This window comes from Paramacrobiotus metropolitanus, unplaced genomic scaffold, assembly GCF_019649055.1.
Source record: "Paramacrobiotus metropolitanus isolate TYO unplaced genomic scaffold, Prichtersi_v1.0 Parri_scaffold0000114, whole genome shotgun sequence".
Taxonomy (NCBI): Eukaryota; Metazoa; Tardigrada; class Eutardigrada; order Parachela; family Macrobiotidae; genus Paramacrobiotus; species Paramacrobiotus metropolitanus.
This window is the reverse complement of record NW_026570334.1, coordinates 420,279-442,084: the sequence shown is the minus strand read 5'-3', so window position 1 is coordinate 442,084 and position 21,806 is coordinate 420,279. Positions and strand designations below refer to the sequence as shown.

Sequence of the window (21,806 nt, the reverse complement as noted above, 5' to 3'; positions counted from 1 at the left end):
TGCAGTCAAATGAATGGGGAGCACCTATTTGCGATTTGTATCTTTTGTTTTACTGGGTCATATAACCGTAGCGAAATGGATGCAAACTCTGAAGACAAAAGACTTTGATCACACATGAGTGTAGCTGGGCAGCGCACAATCGGCTGTCTAGTTGGTCTCTCGGGCTATTCCTACGACGTCGTGGTATGTGTGGTGAACTGAGACTGCCAACATCTTCAAATGCGATTTATCCCTGCATGAACTTTCGAATCCTCCAGCTAAAAATGCGGTTAATAGGCTTTGAAAATTAACTAGTGACTAACGGTATAGAGTAGAATTTTGAAATTTTGGCAGTGGATGTATGGATATCGTAAAAGTCTAATTGCGAGGGCGATTTTAAAAAAAATTTATTTTCCTCGAGTTATTGTCGAATCAAGCAACCGACGAAGTGTTTTTTGCAAGTTGCAACTTTAAAATGGAGTTTTTTCAAAAAAGGTCTCGCAAGGTGCTGGAGAATCGTGTTTTACATTTTATAGGCCGGTAACAGAAAATCTCAGTTCAATGTAGTCAGACTAGTTAATTTTTAAGCGGAATTCCCAAATGTTGAATTTCAAAGTTTACTGTTGAACGTATGATACTGGTTACAGGGGTTGAATTTTTCATGATTTTAACTAAGAAACACTTTAGAATGGTCAAGACTGAGTTTTGAGTCGATATCGCAGGATCTCCACATTCGCGAACGGTAAAAGCCAAAATAGGGGTAACCTTAATGTTTGAGTGGTCAGAGTCAGCGCTTGAGCGCGGGCCGCACGTCACGCGTAATGCAAGCTACCTATGTACCCAGTCTATGTGCCAACATTTACGCGTCTTTCCCTGGTGTTCTGGCATCGTTTTCTAATTTTTTTTAAATAGCCATTTAAAATTAAAAGTTATGAACGAAATTATTTATTTACCAAAATTTGCCAGCCAATTGCATACGCAAAAGAGTTCCTTTCTAAGTATTTCATGCACAACAATAGTGACCCATATGAATTAGCAGTAATAAATTTGTCAACTGAACGTTACATTTGACATTTGCTGAGAAAATTAACAGAGGTTGAAACAACCGAAAAGAAGGAGCGTTTATCTTCCTTAACTAATCCAGATATTATTAAACTGCTCTGTACTCTGTACTATGTAATATGTATACATGCTGTTTGAACTTTGATTTCATCCTGCGCTTCGCATGTTGACAATTTATAGAATCACGTTTCTCTAATTTTCAGTCGTCTAGATAGCACGGAATCCTTTATTTCTGCTGTCCCGGTGTCTCGCGAGAATCGGGCTCCTCAGGAGCAAATGGGGCTTTTTTGATGTGGCGGATCCCGTTGCGGCTGCTAAACATAGTTGCTTGAGTACATATATTTACCGTAAGCAAAAATATTATGTAATTTTCCTGCTAGCAAGCAACTGACTCCCTGAAATGCGAGTCGTAAGAAACCGCAGTCCATGCAAGAAACAGCCGAACGTTTTAAAAAAAAACATCAATGCAGAAACTGTAGGCTTTTAGCAAATATCTGTTAAAATTGCAGGTTTAGTGTGCTGTCGATGATAAACGCAACAGCGTAAAAATTATTGTTAGGCGATAAAAGCTAGCAAAGATGGAGTGTTGCCCGTTACTGACTTTGGGAAGAATAACATGGAGCGACACTTACCTGATTTCGAGATCTTCGACTTTTCCGGGCACTCCTCCACTGATGGTGCGTCGTCCCTGGCCGTCACGGCGCTCTGAAAAGCACGCCACCAAAGTTTTAGCAGCTTTTCAACATTAATTAAAGTTTTAAACTTCATTTTGGGTTTTGTTGCAAGTATTTGTAAAGCAGATGCATACGAACAGTACACTTACCGCAAAAGCCAAAATGGCCACCGCAATGAGCAAGGTCATGAAGACGTTCATAATGCCGGATTTGAAACGGAGAATAACTTCTACAATAAAATTTTGGAAATACAGTAATTCAAGCTTCCAAACGTTTTTATAGATCAGCTCGGCTGAGTTTGTTCTTTGTGCAGAATACTGAGTAACAGCTATTGAAAATGTGGAGGTTTTTATGCATACTGCAGCATTTTCGTCGAGACTTTCAGAGGATATCAAGAAAACTTTTGTAGAAGCTGAGACTTTTCTCTGCATTATTTAAAGTAAGCATAAGCGCTTCCGCGAACGACAAATAAGCGGCTCCAGCACCTCGCGTATCCTCTTCAAACCTGCGCCGAATGCTGACAGAAATTAAAACGCTAAGCGTTTCCACATGTTTCATGATTAATGGAAGTTTGCGCCGGGGCGCTAACTTTGTTTAACGCGGTAAGAGAAACGCCGGCCAGCCTGATTTCTCGTTAAAGCAGGGCATTAATGGACAATTGCTTGGACTTCGCACGGACCTGATGACTGCCTCCTCTCTATCTCCGTGGAATGCGGAATCGTCCTGTTTACCAGCGGATCGTCTGCCTGCCCTTTGTCGTTGCAGTGGATCCCGCGCTCGCCTGTCCATCGCCAGTTATGCCTGTCCAGTCCTCTGATTGCCTCTCCGTCCCTTTCACTGGCAGCGGGAGTTAACCTATTTACTTGATAGCATTTCGCGAAAAGATTGTTCATGTGCGTTGGGTGATGGCTGTCATTTCATTCGGTTTGCACGCGTGTCGGATTGAATAATTTCTGCAACAGTTAGCGCTTGAATGTGACCTTTCAACTACTGGGAGTTACCCGCCTTCCCACCCTTTTTTAGCATCATGGTTCTACTGTTTAAACTTCCGCATTGGTACTTTGTAAAATTTTGAATAAAGGCCAGTTCTCACTTCCTCACTCGCGCAGCTCTCTCGCAATGGTACGCACAGAACCGCACCGGAAGGTGCACTCATACATCCTGACCACGAATCAGGATCCATCACCTGGCCACGAATCAGGTGCCGTAAAACCTACGTGGCCACGCATCAGGTGTCCCACTCCACGCATACGCTCCTTCCGGTGGTCGAGCATGTTCTGACGTTTCCACGAGACTCCGCGGCCGAGCTGAGGCTGGCCACATGCCCCAACACAATCGCCGGCGTTTCTCTTATTATGTCGTTAATATATATTTTACTTCCAGTATTTTTGTTATGCGCAGGACAATACTAACAAAAACCGGTTTATATTTGATGAAGACATTCATTCATGTTTATGGCTTATAAGTGACCTTGTCTGCGTTTAGGTGATAAACTTGGTATTTGTGCCTACTACCTACTTTATTTCCATGCTCAAAATGTGAATTTTTCTTGATAAAATCGTAATCCAGTCTTTTGTTTATACCCGTAGTATTCTGCAATACTACATATGTTGACCGCGTTACAGATTCAGTGACAGAACGAGTGTAAAATGCAATTAATGGTTTGATGTTAGTTTTTTTAAATTATAAGCCATACTGCTATAAATGCGGAATATACAGATACTGTACATACATCTCGGGAAAAAAAACACCCTTTAAGCAAATGACATACATTTCTTTACAACCATATAGGCAGATTTTACACATTGCTGTTCACTTTCAGGTAGATTTTCCAGATCAGATAAAGATAGAAACGGTTACCAATAGCGTGCTAAAAATTATGACAAGAAAGGGTTCAAATCGGACTTTTTTTTGTTCAATGGACTCAGATGCAATGGCGTGCAAAAGGAATTGATAATGCAGGTGATAGTGGGTTTGCCTTATGTAAAATTATAATTACACCGGATTATATCTCTGATGCGAAAAAATCGAATTTCTACACAAAGATTTCCATGCCACTTAACTTATTTCTAAGCCCAAAGAGAATTCTATATTTATATTTATTCTATATTTATTCTATATTTATTCTATATTTATTTTATATTTATTCTATATTTATTAAAAAAACTGTGATAATATTACCATTAATAAACCTTACTGATGTTTGATCAAACTGGTTTTTCTGCATTTCGTGCACAAATGTATCAGCAATGGAAATTACACTTGACTGAATTCTTTACCGGCAAATTTCGCACATGCTTCTCCTTTGAAATCCACTCCAAACGGTGGCGGCTAGTTGTTGCGTTAAGCTAATCTTTATCATCAGGACTCAGCTGCCATCAGCAAAATTCGTTTCGCCCTTCCTCGAAGAATGAAATCAAGTACTTATAATTGTTAATCCGCCTTCCTTTTACCATTCCCACTCATAACAAATACCAAAAAACCACTCAGAAATTCGCTAGACAAGACTATTTGCCGGAACATATTTTAAATGCATCTTCGAGAAAAATTATTGCGAAAAGTTGAGTCCTAAAACTATATATACCGTGTAGATCACCGCATTTCTTATATTATCGCAGTAACATAAGTAAAAATCACTTTAACGTCCGCCTTTTCACGTTCTCCGAGCAATGGCATCCCGATTTAGCGTACTGTGTCTGTTCTTCTTGACGACCCTGATGCTTCGTGACCTCCCGGTAGTTCACAGCGGCCTGGTGTGGAGCCAAACGTTTTCCCACCAGATTCCCTTCAGTATTGACCATGATGGCAGTCTGCACATCGATGAGGGAGGCAGCACCGACGGCGGATCCGCATCGTCTGACGGCACTTCGCATGACATCATTGAAGAAACCCCTGGAGAAAGCAGCAGCACGCAAGACACCGGCAACGAAAGCAGTTCGGCAACCGGCAGCGAAAATGGCGATAGCGGATCGCCGAGCCAGGGTTCCTCCGAACAGGGCGCGTCCAGTTCCGGCAAAGAGATTGTCGGTATTCACAACAAGTACCGCCGCACGGCGGGCGCCAGCAATATGAAGATGTTGACATGGAGTGAGGATGCGGCGCGGCGGGCGCAGGAATGGGCCAACACATGTCCCAGCGTGGCGCATCCGCATAACGCTGCGTCGGACAGAAAGATTTCAGGCAAGTTAAACATGATTTTACTAATATAATTCCACATGAAATTATTAGAAGTTATTATTATTATCAGAATTCCACAAAAATTATTATTGCATGCGGTTGCAGGTTTTAATTCATGTGGTCAAAATATTGCCTGGCGACAAGAAAGTGCCCTCTCGTGGCCGGACGCTCTTGAGCAGTGGTACAGTGAGAAGGATCATTTCCGCTACTGCAAGCAACCGACCGGCACGGTTGGCCATTACACACAGGTACATGCAAATACTGACAAGCGTTTCCGTTAACAAACGCAGAAGTTCGTGCTGGAAGCGCTTTAAAATACAACTGAATGTTTAGATAATGTGGGCCAATACAACGGTTGTGGGATGTGGAGTCCGAAAGGATTGTGATACACTGGGTCCGAACACCGTGGTCTATGTGTGCAACTATTGCAATGCGTAAGTTATTTCGAGTTCTACGGCAGCGATCGATATTCGTAATTTTGAATGAGCTAAAATTTTTTTTGTTGCAGTGGGAATATTGTTACCGGCAAACCTAATTCGCAATATTGTCCGTGGTGATGAGATGGACTGCACATCGTGTCATAACAATTTTAGCACTTTTACATGTCCACAATCGTTTGGTACGTTTTGTGTGCGCACTACGCAGTTTATGTGTCGTTATTTACGTTTCTTTTTAGTGTTCACATGGCATAAGTGTTCAAAATATGCATTATTATTATTATTATTATTACATCAGGAGCAGACAACCCGCTAAACGGGACTTCAACGTCTGGTCGGCACAACACTAAACAAAATAACAATTTCTAAGACAGATCAACTGTTCGGAGAGCAAATTTGAAAAATCCCACACCATCAACACTGAGTATATGCAAGTTAACTTTTTGAATGCGCTCAAAGATGTTCTTTAGTCGCATGGCCAGCGTGCCTTCTCCGATCTTCTTCTTCGCTCTGGCAGCAATTCTCGTTGGGTTCCGCAGGTTGAACCGCATTCCGAAATCCGTGAAGTCGATCATCTCGACCATGTACCTCGGCGGATGGTGTGCTTCGTTGTTGTAGATCTTATACAACCAAACCGCTTCCGACTGCTTCCAACGGTCGTACACCGGCAGGATGCGCAGTTTCTGATACAGCTCGGGTGTAACCCGCTCCTTGTAATCAGAAATCGCCCGCAGTGCTTTCCGCTGTGCCCTGTCTATCTTGTCGCGTAAAGCCGAAGATGCCGGCGACCACGTACCTGACCCGTAGTCAAGGTGTGGCTGTACACAGGCATGGTAAAGGCTCCTACGCTGAGGCAGATCCAGGCCGTCTTTCGCGCGGTTGATCATTGCGATGCCGTAGTTGACTTTCCGCAGTACGTGATCGTAATGCACACTCCACTTCAGGTTGCGGTCAATGTAAACGCCAAGATACTTGACCGACTGTTCCGCTTCCATCTGATAACCGTTGATCGTTACAGCAGGAGAGTGCTGGCTGTTCTTTGCGTCCGAGCAGATGTACATTAGCTTGCACTTCTTCTCGTTAATGCACTAGGTGTTGTCTGCAAGCCAAGCCGTCACGTTGTTAATTTGAACAGTCAGTTTCGCTGCTGCTTCTGTTTTGGTGGCACCGCATCCGAACAGTATGGTGTCATCTGCAAAACATTCTGCGTCGCTTCCGTTAGTCATGTCGTTCGTATAAACCGTATACAGTACAGGCGCCATCAGCGTCCCTTGCGGAACTCCCGACCGCACTGGAAGCCAGTCAGACACACGCGCGGTTACTTTCACTCTCTGCTTCCGACTGGTTAAGTAACCATGAAACCACTTCAACACGTTGCCTTCGATTCCGATCGTTCTTAGTTTTTCGAGGAGTTTGGCATGGGAAACCGAATCAAACGCCTTTTTCAGGTCACAAGGACATATAGCAGTGACATGCCCGTTATCGATTGCTTTTCGCCATCTCTCCGAAACTTTAAGGAGCAGTGTTTCACAGTAGTGTCCTTCTCTAAATCCAGACTGCTTGTCGGAAAGGATTTTTTTTCGGAGCGGTCACCAACTGATTCTGCACTACCTTCTCAAAAGTTTTGGAGAGATTGCATACGAGGGATATGGGGCGATAGTCATCTGACTGTTGGGCATTGGCTTGCTTTGGTATTGCCACTACATCGGCACTTTTGAAAATATCAGGATATACTCCGGACTTCAGCGAAGCATTAATCATGCACGTCAACGGTTAATCATGCACGTCAACATAATATGGACTTTGAAAAACAAGTACACTCTATACGAATTTTTGGCAGTGGTTGATATATAAAGCGGTCCATAAAACCCTACAACTGTCCATGTATTGGCAAATACTGAGTATATCTGTTGAGCAAGCTTGTTAAAAAATAAAGTACGCAAAACTACAGGTAAAAAACTTAAAACTAACAAATTTTTGGCCAAACAGTGTTGTACAACGGGTTACCACTGGGTTTTGGTTTAACCTTCAACGGCCTGGAATAGCGGCCTTTAATGGCCTGGCTTGGATAAACTTACTGAAATACGAGTATTGTTTTTGTGATAGTTACTGTTCATGATCATGTTATAACTGTTCCATTGCTGTGAAGCGCGCGTTGGTAAAATTCAATAAAATGGTGGCCCCCATTTTGATACATACTTACATAGGTAATTACCTTACCGATTACATTCTAGCACACTGCTCCTTGTCGTAAAATAAAATTACTAGAAAGCAAAAACCGAACAAAATCAGTTAAAACCTACCAAATTTCCCGGAAATATATAAAAACTTTATGCATAAACTTCCTCAAATATCACCGCAAGAAAGCAATGAAAATAAAACTGCTAAAACAGGCATTAAAATAAAAACACAAGAAAATGCGAAAAAAAATTCCAGTAGTATACTTACCTTACCGATTAATTTTTGTAAAACATTCCTCAAACAGCGTCACAAAAAAGCGGTAAAAATAAAATCATTACAACAAACATCCAAATAAAAATGCAATAAAATTCCCGAAAAATTCCCGCTGAAACCTGCCTAATTTCCCGAAGGCCGTCAGCATCCCCAAACACATCACGCCAATCAGCGCGTCCGAGCGTTCCCGCGTGTACACGCCCCCGAGACGAAATTATACGCCACGGGTCCACACATGGAAAAATATTTCCGCCAGATACGTCACCATGGCCACCATCATCACCACCGCCGGCTTCACGCCCACTTCCAACCACCGCCGCACACGCCACATCCACACCACCGAGTACCACACCGCCAGGAATAATCCGCAGAAAAATCCTACTGTTTTAAAAAATAATATTCAGAATAACGCCAACGTCCCGGCCAGCCGAAAAATAAAGGACGATGTGGTTTTTTTGTGGAAGTAAGGCAGGAACATCCCGGTGGATAAGGCCAAGAGGACGAGGGGCGCGGTTGGAACCGGGGAGAGGGCACGGAGGGCGGGTCGGTGACGTCGTTCACCACTCACCGAGAAAGCACGCCCAGCATCCGAAAAGCTAGAGGGTTAAGTAAAATACGCTGCCAGTGAACAGGCCTTAGGTTATTTGTCAGAATGTCGATGCAACCGGTGCGGCGGAGGGCGCGGCTATACAAAAAACCGGGATAAATGCCGGATGGCGTTGTTAATAACATACGCCTTTCAGCATCCGAAAATTATTCAATAAATTTTATTGAATAATTTTCGGATGCTGACAGGCGTATGATTTTCAATTTTTTATACCCGTAAAAAAATCTTTCCAGAGTTTAGTAATAAATCAAACCGTTTCAGTTTTTTTAATTTGTTAAATTGTGGTAAATTTTCCATCATTATTTTTAACTTTTGCTAGGAAAAAAGCATCACACAACCCATTACAACGATTACAAATTTGCTGCAAAAATTAGATGGAAATATTGTTTTCTAAAGCGTCGAGTAATATAAGTATTCGCTGTTAAGTCACAAGGAACACTTGGAGCCACTATCCTACGATAATCACTATTCTACGATAATCATACGAGCCACTATCCTAATGACTTTGGTGGCGCTGCAGAGTCGTCCAAAGTCAGCGTATCCAGTGGGCCGGTACATGGCACCGAATTCGGGTACATGCACGAAAAGTTCACTTTCGCGCACTCCCAAACACGTTTTTGTTTTACTCGTATTTTATAACATTCTGTAGCCAGATGATTTGTATACACGGGCGTGAAAACCGTTTGTGCGCGCAACATCCGGTTCGGAAGTTATGGCTGTTAGAAAACTCCCAAAAGTTTAAATGCATTCCGGTGTACCAAAACTCATTATGGACCAATCTGTTTCAAACTTTGCACATAAATGCATTGGCCATGAGGATCGTTTTTACATCGATCCACTGTTCTAGCATGTTTTTTGAATTTTAAAATGAATTTCAAATTTTTTAAAATCCATTTTAAAATTTGAAAAAATTCATGAAAGTCTGGATCGGTGTAAAAACGATCTTCATGACCGTGTGTATATATGTGCAAAATCTGAAGGAGATCGGTCCATAATGAGATTTTGGTACACCGAAATGAATTTAAACTTTTCGGTATTTCTAACAGCCATAACTCTCGAACCGGATGTTGCGCGCACAAACCGTTTTCACACCCGTGTATACAAATCATCTGGCTACAGAATGTCATAAAATAAAACAAAAACGTGTTAGGGAGTGCGCGAAAGCGAAAGATTTCGTGCATGTACACGAATTTGGTACCATATACCGGCCCACTTCCCTTAAGCTGAAGATATCGAGCAACAAGAAACCTTATCCTGCCACTACAGTTATTCGTCCTTTGCATCATAACTTTTACGATACAACAATAACCGCGTGATATGCTGATACCTGCATCGCATTAAACCATTCGAAATACATCTGGTCGGTGATATTCTCAAGATTATTAGGCAACATGCTGTTGCGAAATTTGCGGGTTATACTTGCTCAGTTTGCTCTAAGTATGCACGTTCCCATAATGTCGTGCTCTAGATCTACGAATAAGTGGCCGATAACAGAATATGTAAATTGATAGTTTCATAATTTACGACTTAAAGTTTTAATTAATTCAGGAAACCCAGACAAGAAGTTACATACAGAACGCGCTAGCTTTAGTGCAAATGAGCTAATTTTCTTTTCCGAGTCATTTAATGCGTCACATGGTTCAAACTGTACATGATGTAACACTTTAATATTATCAGAGAGTTTATCAAACTAGCGCAACCGATTCTGATAAAGTTAAAGCAGTTTTTTTACAGATACAACCGCGAATTACTAGTTAGTTCACTAATCCAGGTTTCTTCGGATTGCAGTTAACAAATTCTGGAAACACTTTGTACGCGTACGCTCATGCCGGACGGTTTAATTTCATCCGGTTTTTATTATCTATTGTCCGGTACCCAGTTTACCGGGTCTGGGCCACAGGATGGGGCTCTTGAGGAGAAGACGGGGCTTTTTGGATGTGGCGTGATGCGTTTTCCGTGCTACATAAAAACTGTTGTTTATGTATATAAGGGCGACAAAATATAATAAATCTTTTATAACTGACTCCGAGAAATATGAATCGTGGCAAATAATGGTATCGATGTAAAAAATAACTGTGTCTTTTAACACGCATAAATGCAAAAATTGTTCAGGCTTTCATGCGTCTTATTGCGCTGTAGGTGATAACAAATGCAATACAATGCAATGCAAGGTGCAACAAATGCAATAATTATCAGACGATTAAAGCAACCAAAAATAGGGCCTTGACCGTTACTTTCTTTGGTTAGACTTACCGAACTTCGAGAATTTTGAATGTTTCGGCTTTTCTTCTGCTGATTGTGAGAAAAATGGTACGGAATCATCCCTGGCCAAGACACCGCTCTAGGAATACACGGCACAACAACTGAAGCAGCGTTTCGACATTAACTGAATCGTTTAATCTTATTTTGGAATTTCTTGCAAATATTTGTAGTACAGCTGCATGCAAAATCCATAGTGGACTTACCGCAAAGGCCAAAATGGCTGCCGCAAGGAGCAAGGTCGTGAAAAGGTTCATAATGCCGGATTCGAAACGGGAATAATGTCTCAAATAACAAACTTGTCGTAAGCTTGTACTTCCGAAATGTGATACAGTCGATGCTTACAAACGTTTTTATTTGAAAATCAGCTCGGTTACGCTCGTTCCTTGCTCAGAATACTGGGTAACAGCTGCTGCAACCGTAGAGGTTTTTTGTGCATGCCGAAGCAAACGTTCCGAGATATTTCGAGACGTTTCAGAGAATGCATCACGAAAAATTTTGTAGAAGCCGAGACTTTTCTCTGTTATTTAAAACATGCCAAGTGCTTTCCCGAACAACAAATAAGCGGCACCAGTACCTCGCGTATCCTCTTCAAAACTGCACAGACAGCTAACGGAGATTCAGTGCTAGACGTTTCCACGTGTTTCGTATTTAATAATGTTCATTTCTTTTTGCTGTCAGACCAGAATGCAAACAAAAATCGAATGGTCACAGCCATTTAACTGTATATTTATGGCTTAGAGACGACCTTATCGGCGTTGTTGGGCGCTGTTGTATCTGTCAATTTCGAAAAGGGAATTTCGTCTGATAAAATTCTCCTACCTTGTTTGCCAGATCGACTGCAGTCTGTGATACTATGCTGACTGCACCACAGAATAAATGGCGCAACGATGTTAAAATTCGGATGGTTCGATGTTGTCTTTTCGCAGGAAAAATAAAAACGAAATTGCTAAAAATTTAGTGTATACAACTCGCGAAACTCGCGAAAAGGTATCCGTTAATCAAACTGGTTAACACTAGGTATATTTCTTTACACCCATATAAGTAAGTAGATACGCATTACACCGTACACGTACTGACGGTACTGTTTACTATCCAGTAGCTTTTTCATAGCAAAATAGCTAAGACCGTCGATAGAGTTTGTGCATTGAAATTTTGAAAAAATTACTGTAGATTTCTGATTTTAACTGACTCGGCGCTCGTTTTTTAACGCAGTAGCGCGCTAAACGAACTGATAATGCAGCTGACAATGAGTGTACATTACAGATACCTTATGCAAAATCATGTTTACCATACACCGGAATAGTTTTGATAAGAAAAACATCGAATTTCTACAAAAATAATTCCCATCCTGGAAAATCATTGTGAAAATCAAGCAGCCATGCCCATTTAGCCTACCTTTTGTGTTAATTGAATAAAACAGTGACACTCAGTAGTATCAGTTATTACATTAATAAAATTAATCATACATTCATACTGACATTTCAACAAACTGCTTATTCCGCATTCTCTGCAAAATTTATTCACAGGAGAAATGCACTTGAGTGTCTGTATTCTCTACCGGCAAATACACATATGCTTTCCTTTAAAATCCACTCAGATTGTGGCGACAAGCTGCAAAGTTAAGCATTACCGATATCAGCCGGACTCACCATTAGCTGCCATCAGCGAAATTCGTTTCGTCCTTCGGCGAAGAAAAAAATCAGGCACCTTTAGTAGTTAATCCCGCTTTCCTGTTACCATTCCCACTCGAAACAAATACCGAAAACTGCTTAACGATTCGCTTGATAAGACGATTTGCCTGAACATATTTCAAGTGCGCCTTCGAGGAAAATTATTGCTATAAATGCAAAAGTTGCATCCTAAAAACTATATAAAGATCAGCGCATTTCTATAATCACAGTAACACAGCATCCAAGTGGAAATCACTTTGACGATCGCCTTTTCACATTCTTCATTCTCAGTTTTTGTGTACTCTCTGTAACATGGCCGCTCAATTCTTTCTCAGTCTCCTCGCAATCTTTGGTTTGTGCGCTGTTGCGCTGGGTTTCCAGGGCAAAGCTACCTTCTATACCCCGTCGACGAAGGCGAAGGGCGCCTGTGGAAAATTCAACACTGCAAAAGACATGGTAGTGGCTATCAGCCAGGCGCAGTACGGAAAGCACTCCAATCCCAACAACGCGCCCGTCTGCAGCAAATGTGCCCTGGTCAAAGCGGCGGGTAAGCAGGTCAAGGTCAGGGTGGTCGATGTGTGCTGGGGATGTGCCAGTGGCTCCATCGATCTGTCCCCGGTCGCCTTCGAGAAACTGGCTTCCAAGGATTTGGGTCACATCCAAGTCACGTGGAATTATGTTAAGTGCTGAATCGGCTGTACTGACCGGTAACCGTCCTTCAAATGCTTCCTAATTCTTTCTGTCGTGTTGTCACTTGTACCTTTTTCGATTCTGTTCTGCAATCTGCAGTATGCGTTGCTTCTACTTTGTGCACTTTAATTTGTCATGCATCCGCTTCCTTAGCTTTTTGTGCAGTCAATTACTGAATCCCGTTTGAACAATAATGTTATCGGCTTATTGCAGTCTGTCTGGTACTTCTACACTAATGTCTCAACAAAATCTTAAACACCTAGTTATTAGTTTTTTCAAATACAGCTATCTGGCATCTGATTTGGGTGGACAATTTATAGTGATGTGCGTCGGCGATAAAGTTTGAAAAATAAAGCGGCAAACCATATGAGCTTTGGTGCGAGAAGCGGTCGCCCTGTTACGGTTCAAGACAGCAACCAATGCATAAAATATTGACTTCGAATACGTGCACTAAGTCAAGGTGCAGCTTGCACCCATGTCCGAGCAGCGCTGCCAACCTCCAGGGGAAGACAGCTTACAATTTAACAGCAGGGTTCGCAATGCCCCGACTCGGAATGACTGAAAGCGTGGCTCATGTAATGGTCTGACTATTCATGCGCAATTTATTCATTTCCGCTAGGTTAGCCTATTTCCTATCCTTCTCGTTCATCGAAAAGCAATATGAACTTTTTTTGCCATTTTAACTCAAGGTATTTTATCAAGTGGATTTTCGAGTATCAACCGTTTCCACAGTAATGTGTACAAATTATTGTTTACCTAAATGCCATAAAGCAATGTACCTAAGTAAAGTACTCGTAAATACCAACGTAAAGTTATAGTGAAGTCGTTCAAATTTCTGTGGTAGTTGTGCTTCCTGTTAAATCCAGGGTGGCTTATCATCGTTAGTCTCTATTTATAATTACAGTTTAAACGATGGTTGGGGATGTTGGGAACCGCAGTTCTGTTATTTTTTATCCCATTACGCTCTGCACACTGAAAAGCTTTACAACTGTCCGACCGGAGACAGCCACCGTCATAATTCCCTCGGTAAATACTGAACTAGGAATGAAACCAATTCTATGTAATTATCGTCCTCGCCTTAACAAGACATCGCCTTGTATCCGAGCTTAATTAATTTACAATATCTGATTCCGGCACTCACACTGATCATGTTATTACCGATGTCGTACGCTTGGAAGAACTGGAATAATCTAATATCCGCCCAGACCTTTCGCACATTGTTAAAAGTTTGGCAGAATGATATCAATACCATAATTTTGCTAATAGCTGAGATGGTCAGATGTCAGAGGCATTTGTGTTTTTATTAACGAACAGTGCAACGACAGTGCTTTATCTCCGTTAGTCGACCGAAAGAAATTATTATTTTTTTTGTGCTTAGTATACTCGAATAATCAATGTCGTTTACCAAGAATAATCAATGTCGTTCAGTATCACGCTGCCATTTTATCTGCGGACGACCCAATGGCTTATATACGGCAGCATATATGGTAGCATATAGCATAAAAAGCTTTTCGTGTTTGGTTATAGAACTGTTTTAGAATTTTCGGAAAACATGTTGGCTAATAATTCCAGCGAAAACTCTTACGAATGGAGCGGATCAACCACCTTCTTTACGGTGTTCTGTTTCATAACCTTAATTGTTAACGGCTTCGTACTTTACTTGTTTGACTCCAACCGTTCAATGCAGTCATCTTTTGCGGTGTATTTAATCGGTCTCCTATGCGCCAACGTCTTTGAAACGCTAGCGGACCTTTTGAATCTGCTACAGTTCATTGCACAGCGGTGGTACTTAGCATCCATCGTGTGCAATATGCAACTGTACATGCTGCATCTGGGCAGCGCTGCGGTCCATCACGCTCATCTCATGATCACTCTCAACCGCGTCTGGGCGACCACGATTCCCATTAACTATCGCAACCTTCATTCCGGTAAAACAGCAGTAATCATCTGTTTACTTGTCGTTGTGTACTGTCACCTGTTAATCGGGCCATTTCTTTTAACTGACCTGATTTACCATCGACCGAATATGGAGACAGCCACAGATTACAGTGTGGCGGTCGAAGCTCAGCCAGCATATTCCCAGTTCATCGAAATTTGGGTTTTTGTGGCTTTGTGGATTTTTGTGGTGGATGGCAACAATCCTGTTGTCGTATCCCTATCTGCTGTTTCGATGAAAACATGTCGGGCGTGTTGCGAACAGCAGAAGTGTTACTTCCAACAGTGAAAGACAGGAGGGGACTGCGTTAAAAAAAGGTCATCGCGGCTTTCGGATTTTGTCGTTGCTTACGATGAGCATTCTCATATGTTGGACCCCCAACAAAATCTACCGGATAGCGTTACAGTTTATGAACGTGGAACTGCCACTGGTCCACGCGATAGGGAATGCCTTGTATTTTCTGCAGAGAATTCTGGATCCGATTCTGTTTATACTGGCGGTCCGAGAACTTCGGCAAGCCGCGCGGGCCAGCTTGCGTTGTCCCTGTTGAGCAATATAATTTGGACGATACACAAGCGGCAGCGAAATCATGTCGCGTTTGGTTTGTTGGATAATTTGACGTTATGAAACACTGGAACAATGGTCTAACTTCTCATCGGAATTCCTTTAACCTGGGAAATAGCGTGAAGAAATAAGCGAGAACTTAATTGCTCTGGCTTGCAAATGGCCCTTACGCTTAGGACAAATCGAGGAGTGGATTACATTTTATCCACTCTTACTTACGATTTCCAGTTAATAATTTTATGGATCGAGACATATTCTTCTTATTTCGGTCGTTATATCTTCTCAGCAATCAAGAAACCAATGATTGTTCGTGTCGTTGTGTTATTCTGCATACTGCAGCCGTGTAACATTTTCGGATTTTATCCAATGCGTACAGGTTACTACAGCATACTGCAAAATTTTCTCGATCTTAATTTATTTAGCCGATATAAACACCCCAACTTGCAAAATATTGGCTGTACTGCACTGTGTCTGTACGCAGACTGCGAGACTTTACTGCACATTTTCCATTAAATAAGACTTTTTGCAGTCTGCTGGTCGACCGTCGACTTGTTGTTTGTTGTATCGGCTGCAAAGAACTGACATAATATTTTGTCACAAAGCAAACCTGGTCAGCATTTTTAGGCAGAGCTTTAAAAACAATCGGAATAATGTCTTCGTAAACGAACATCCGGAAGCAAAGATTATAGTACCTCTGTATAAGCGTTTCTTGCTGACAGTTTCGGTAACAGCTGATTAGTGCGTTTGTCCATAATACTGCCTCACAAAATAGTTGCTGTCCTGATTATGCAGCGGTTTATACGTCGGTCTGAAACTATATCGTTCTTGTTTTAACTACACGACCACAGTTAACAACAATAATTAACGACATAATAACAGAAACGCCGGCGATAGTGTTGGGGCATGTGGCCAGCCTCAGCTCGGCCGCGGAGTCTCGTGGAAACGTCAGAACATGCTCGACCACCGGGAGGAGCGTATGCGTAGAGTGGGACAACTGATGCGTGGCCAGGTGAATAGCTGCTTCCTGGTACGTGGCCAGGGAGGTTTTGCGGCACCTGATTCGTGGCCAGGTGATGCCCTGATACATGGCCAGGGTGATGGATCCTGATTCGTGGTCAGGATGTATGAGTGCACCTTCCAGTGCGGTTCTGTGCGTACCATGGCGAGAGAGCTGCGCGAGTGAGGAGGTGCCCCAAACATGATGGTACGCGCAGACATTGGGGGCGTATGTAACGCTTGAACGCGGATGATTTCCAGCGTCCAAGTTCGCGTATGGCTTCTGGCGAACAGCCGCCGGTGGCGGCTGCTGTTGCTCTGCCGATGCGGAAACTGTGTGATGAGTAGCGCCGCGAGTCCTCTCCTTCCGGGAGAGTTCTCTTAAACGCTTGGGACAGGTCTGTGCGAGCAAATAACGGCCGCTGCCGAAAATGAAGAACGGTAGATTAGCCGGCCGCTGCTGCTCGCGCTGTTGCCCGTAAGTGACGCAGGCGCTGTGTACTGCCGGTGCGGCAATGGACGTCAGAGAAAGTGTGATCCCGTTTCGGTGCTGATCCGTTTTGGACCGCTTGATGGTTAGCTGCAGCGTGATGGTGTCCCAACGCACATCCTGCAGGAGGAGTGTAGCGGATGCGTCGAATGTGGTTGGCGATGGTGATGTCAGATCCGAAGCACGGAGGAGGAAATGCTGAGCCATCGTGAAAGCGGCCCAAACCATGTGCTCGTCGTAGCAGGTAGGAGCGGCTAAATGCAGTCGGGTGGACAAGCGTTGCAGGAGGTCAGGTGTTATTGGCAGTCGTTGATCTGGTTTTCTGCTGCTTAAGCGACGGGTGCCCTCCACAATCTGCTTCAGCCTGGGATTCGTTGTTGGATCGGTCAGCTGCTGCAACAGGTGGCGCCGTGCTATAGCTGACAGGTACACTGTGATTGTGGATGGTGAACACTCCCGGTTGAACAGGTGCGCTACGTATTCTTCGACTGTCTGCGGAGTGGCTGGCCATGGACATTTCGCAGTAATTCTGCAGAATAGCTCGAAACTGCTCTCCATTAGCGTAAGCTCTCCGGGTAGAAGGTGCCACTTCGGCTGCAAAAAGGTCACCGGCGCTGACAGCGGTATGGGTGGTTCTTCACCCGTTAGAAACGGTCGTAACCGGGCAAGCAGATCCGGTGGTGTTGTGCCATTTCCGTCGGCTGTAGGGTGCAGCTCCCGAAAGCGTTGTGTCTGAAACCGTGACAGCGCATCAACAATGTTATTAATCACGCCGGCTATGTGCGTGATTTTGATGACAAAGTTGCACTGAGCTGTAATAAAGTGAATTCTGCGCAGAATTTCCATTACGGCTGGGTTTCGACATTTACTTGCTGACCATGCTTGGACCGTCTCTGTATTGTCACTGTGAATTAATATCCGTTTACCGTACAACTGATGACCCAATATGGCGCAGGCAACATATACAGGATACATCTCAAGGAATGTAATGAGGAGGTTTAATTCAGTAAGCCACGCTGGCCAAAGTCCCTGAAACCACCCATTTCTATAAACTCCGCTATAACCAATCGAACCTGCTGCGTCGGTATACAAATGCAATGTACTTGCCGGCTCCCACTGCGGGTGTACAAACCCGGCGGTTCCATTCCAAAGAGGCAAAAATTTCCTTCACCATGCAATGTCACGTCGAAACCCGTCATTTAACGTAATCTTTTAGTGCAACCGATCAACTTTGCAACTTAATGCAATCATGCGCCTCAAGAATATTCGGCTTGCCGGGATACACTTTGTAACAAACGACAGCTTGCCAATTAGACTCAAAATTTCCCGTTTTGTGCACTGTGTACAAGCTGCACAGCTATTTAGGAGCGCTGTTAACTCTTGCAGCCTGTCGTGCGATACTGACAATGTGAAGTTGCTACTGTCGATGGCTACGCCAAGAAACTCAACCACTGTAGCCGGTCCCACTAACTTTTTGTCGTTAATCGGCACACCGAGATACGAACAAACTGCTTGCACTTGTTTTACCATCCGCTCGCACGCTGTACCTGCCGGTTTTCCACACATGAAAAAATCATCGAGAAAATGTAGGAATGCGTCGGTGCCCATACACGTTTTAAAAATCCACTCTAGTACACCAGCGAATTTATTAAAGAGATATGGACCCGACCGAAGACCAAAAGAAATCACTGTATCATAGTAAAAGTTTCCCTCTCATTGATAGCCTAACAAATGCCAGTCCTCCTGCCTAAACGGTAAGATTCTGAAGGCACTTTCGACGTCGATTTTAGCCATAAGCGGGCCCCTTCCCTGCGGCATTACCATTTTTACCGCATCATCCACACCTACATATTTTAAAGAGTACTTATCTTTTTGGATATAGTCGTTGACACTGCATCCAAACGGCTGCGACAGATCCATGATGACGCGGTGTCTTAAAGGCCGTTTTGGACGCAGTCCGAGTGAGTTGGTGACAAAATCTAGAAGAGGCTCAGTACGAAACGGGCCTCTTGCGTGGTTTGCCTGCACTTCTTTGGCGATCATCGACGCTATAACATGTGGGTCATCAAGTGCAGAGCGAGCATTGCTGGTGAAACGCCGAAACTGCGGGCCAACGTAGCCAACCGCGAAACCAAACTTCAGGCCCTGCAAGAGGAAACAAACAGTTTCGCGATCATTATTGTGTACCAGTAGCTCAGCGAGTCTCTCGACGGAAACCGGTGTGGTCACTTCCGGGTTTTGCATTGTGACCGTTGCCATGCTTGTGCTGAGCTGCATCGTGTTCGGCGATGGTGTGGTCGGTGTAGCGGCATATTCCGCACTTGTGGCTGTAGGGGCTCCTCTAGTGCATCTCCCGTTATTCCAGTTCCTGCACAGGTCTGGCGGGATGTGTCGAAAGGGCCGATCCGACTTGATCTCCTGTCGACCTTGTGCTGAGAACTGGAGCTTCTTGGGACAGTCCTGCTCGGTGGTCCGCGATCACGCACTCGCGGCATAGCTGGAGGTGTGCGCGATGTGGGAGTCGAGCGACGCAGCGGTCCAGTAAGTTGCGGTCGAGCCGGTACCAGTCGTCGTGGTTTGTGTCGCGGGTGCGGCCGGCACGGAAGGTTTTATCGTATTCTAGCCACACTGCCACCGTATACGTGCCCGCCAGGTCGGTGATGGTAGCCTGGTCTAACGGATCCCTAAGCTCAGGATGGTAATGACTGCGTACACGACGAAACACAATGAACGCTTCACACCACAAGGTAAAGGATGTAATGGTGACCTTTCGCGGTTTAGAATCAGACAGTACAAAATTACTATCTCTGATCTCGATCTTAGCTTCGCCCTTGATTGGTGACATAATGCTATTCGGCCGCAACAGCTTGTCTAAATCAACGTTAACCGTAAGGTCATAAAGTTCTTCCAGACATTTATTACTAACAAGGGGAAACCCAGTCGGTAGTGGTGGTGGTTTCTTACTGTTTGTGGCTCCTGTGCTTGTGCCCGCGGACGTCGATGGTGATGGATCGTTGACCTTTTGTGTCAGCTGGGTGAGGTGACTCTGCTGGGAGAGCATCAACTGAATAAGCATACCGGTTTCCGTTGGCTGGAACTGGACGGCCGTTGGAGGCGTGGAAGGACCCGGTAAAAGCTGTATCTCTGGGTTCCTCTGTGCCAGCAGTGACTGCAAATGCTGTCTGGCCGCGGTAACCTGGGCATCGATGCTGACTGTGCTTCCCGTGCTTACCGTGGCGTTGCTGTTAGCAACGCCACGGTAAGTTGGGAATCAGAGTTGGGAATCATCTGCGCCCGTGGACGAACCCTTGCTGGTCGCTTTGCCGGTGGTTGGGGAGCGTTGGCGTTGGTTCTTCTGCCCCGTCTTCCCGACATTGTGATGTTGAACAGCAGATGAACTCCCGATCAATCCCACGCTTCCAGCAGTTGAAAGGTCACATTCAACATTAACGGTTGCAAAAATTATATTCGATCCGACACGCGTGCAAAACCAAATGAAATGACAGCCATCACTTAACGCACAGCCAAATTTCGCGCAATGCTATCGAGTAACTAGGTTAACTCCCGCTGCCGGTGAAAGGGACGGAGAGGCAATAAGAGGAGGGACAGGTAAGCGCGGGAGTAGCTGCGGTGACAAAGGGCAGGCAGGCAATCCACTAGTAAACAGGACGATTCCGCATTCCACGGAGATAGAGAGGAGGCAGTCATCACGTCCGTGCGAAGTCCAGCAGTTGTCCATCAATGTCCTGCTTTAACGAGAATTCATGCTGGCCGGCGTTTCTCTTACCGCGTTAAACAAAATTAGCGCACCAGCGCAAACTTCCATTATAGATGTACTGATATAGTAACTGCTGAATATCAGCATTCACCTAATAATAATTATAGCTAAACACCTTTGTATTCAACGTTTACGGACCATAGGTGAACGGACCATTCTACTGACCATAGGTGAACAATGGCTCGACATATCATGCCTGCGCTAATCACGGTGTTGGTGGTTTCATTGCGTCTGAGTGTCGCTCAAAACACTAATTTGACGACCTGCCCAGGTAAGGTTTTTCCTTGTTGGTTCAGAAACATACCTGGGTCTTAGAACACCATTATTATATGCTTGTACACATGGTCCATCTTGTTCTTATAAAGTTGTGCCTGTCTGCGCTTGCACTTACCTTGCCTATTACAAACTCATTGCAAGTATGCAACGACTATTCATTACTTTAATAGCGCGAAAGGACTTCTTGTCGTTGCGGTGCCCCTTATTATTACCTTCTCCCCTGCCAACATGCCCGGATATGTGCCCGCCTTATGGCGACTGTCGTCAGTATCCCGGGGCCAGTTGTTTAACCAGGTATTGTGGTGACTGTAGCGCAAGCTGGTACGCTGTGGCCATGGACAGCGTCAGCGCCCGCGTGGGATGGTTAGATGTGACGAACGCGTGCAGTACCGGTACACTGGATCCCCGCATTACCCCTCTGGCGCCCAACCCGAGCTGCCCGGCAGTTTAACGAGTTGCCGAGGGAATCAGACACTTTCCCAGTATTTTGTAGAACCGTGCGCTTGTCAGACGTGTACGCGAATTTCCTCGGCTGTCTGCTGTAACGACTTTTGCAACGAGAGCGGTTACGCTTTTTACGCTAACGGTATCGATATTACATCTTCTTGCTGAAGTTTATTGGCATAAATTATTCGTATATAATTTGTTTTATCTGTTTTACTTCGACACATTTAAGCAGCCGAAATTTTCTGTTTTTGGAAAGTTTCTAATTTTTTAACTTTGCCGTGTAACAATAAACCATAAGAGCGAGATG

The 21,806-nt window shown here is 44.1% G+C and overlaps 1 protein-coding gene and 2 long non-coding RNA genes across 3 annotated transcripts; 2 read left to right on the top strand and 1 right to left on the bottom strand.

The window, feature by feature from the left end:
* Window positions 1-4,999: 4,999 nt before the first annotated feature.
* LOC129598120 (uncharacterized) lies at window positions 5,000-5,665 on the top strand. Its single transcript, XR_008691651.1, has 3 exons — window positions 5,000-5,140; window positions 5,226-5,326; window positions 5,401-5,665. It is a non-coding gene; the product is annotated as an uncharacterized LOC129598120 (long non-coding RNA).
* A 4,321-nt stretch (window positions 5,666-9,986) lies between these two features.
* Window positions 9,987-10,965, bottom strand: LOC129598118 (uncharacterized). The gene is made up of 3 exons (XR_008691649.1): window positions 10,856-10,965; window positions 10,644-10,731; window positions 9,987-10,349 (listed from the first exon to the last, which is right to left on the bottom strand). It is a non-coding gene; the product is annotated as an uncharacterized LOC129598118 (long non-coding RNA).
* A 1,669-nt stretch (window positions 10,966-12,634) lies between these two features.
* LOC129598117 (papain inhibitor-like) lies at window positions 12,635-13,012 on the top strand. The gene has a single exon (XM_055495869.1). The coding sequence runs from the start codon at window positions 12,635-12,637 to the stop codon at window positions 13,010-13,012; it is 378 nt and encodes a 125-aa protein (XP_055351844.1).
* The last annotated feature ends 8,794 nt before the right edge of the window (window positions 13,013-21,806 follow it).

Excerpts from the sequence above, each read along its gene's own strand:
- LOC129598117 (XM_055495869.1), top strand. The coding sequence starts at position 12,635 with ATGGCCGCTCAATTCTTTCTCAGTCTCCTCGCAATCTTTGGTTTGTGC.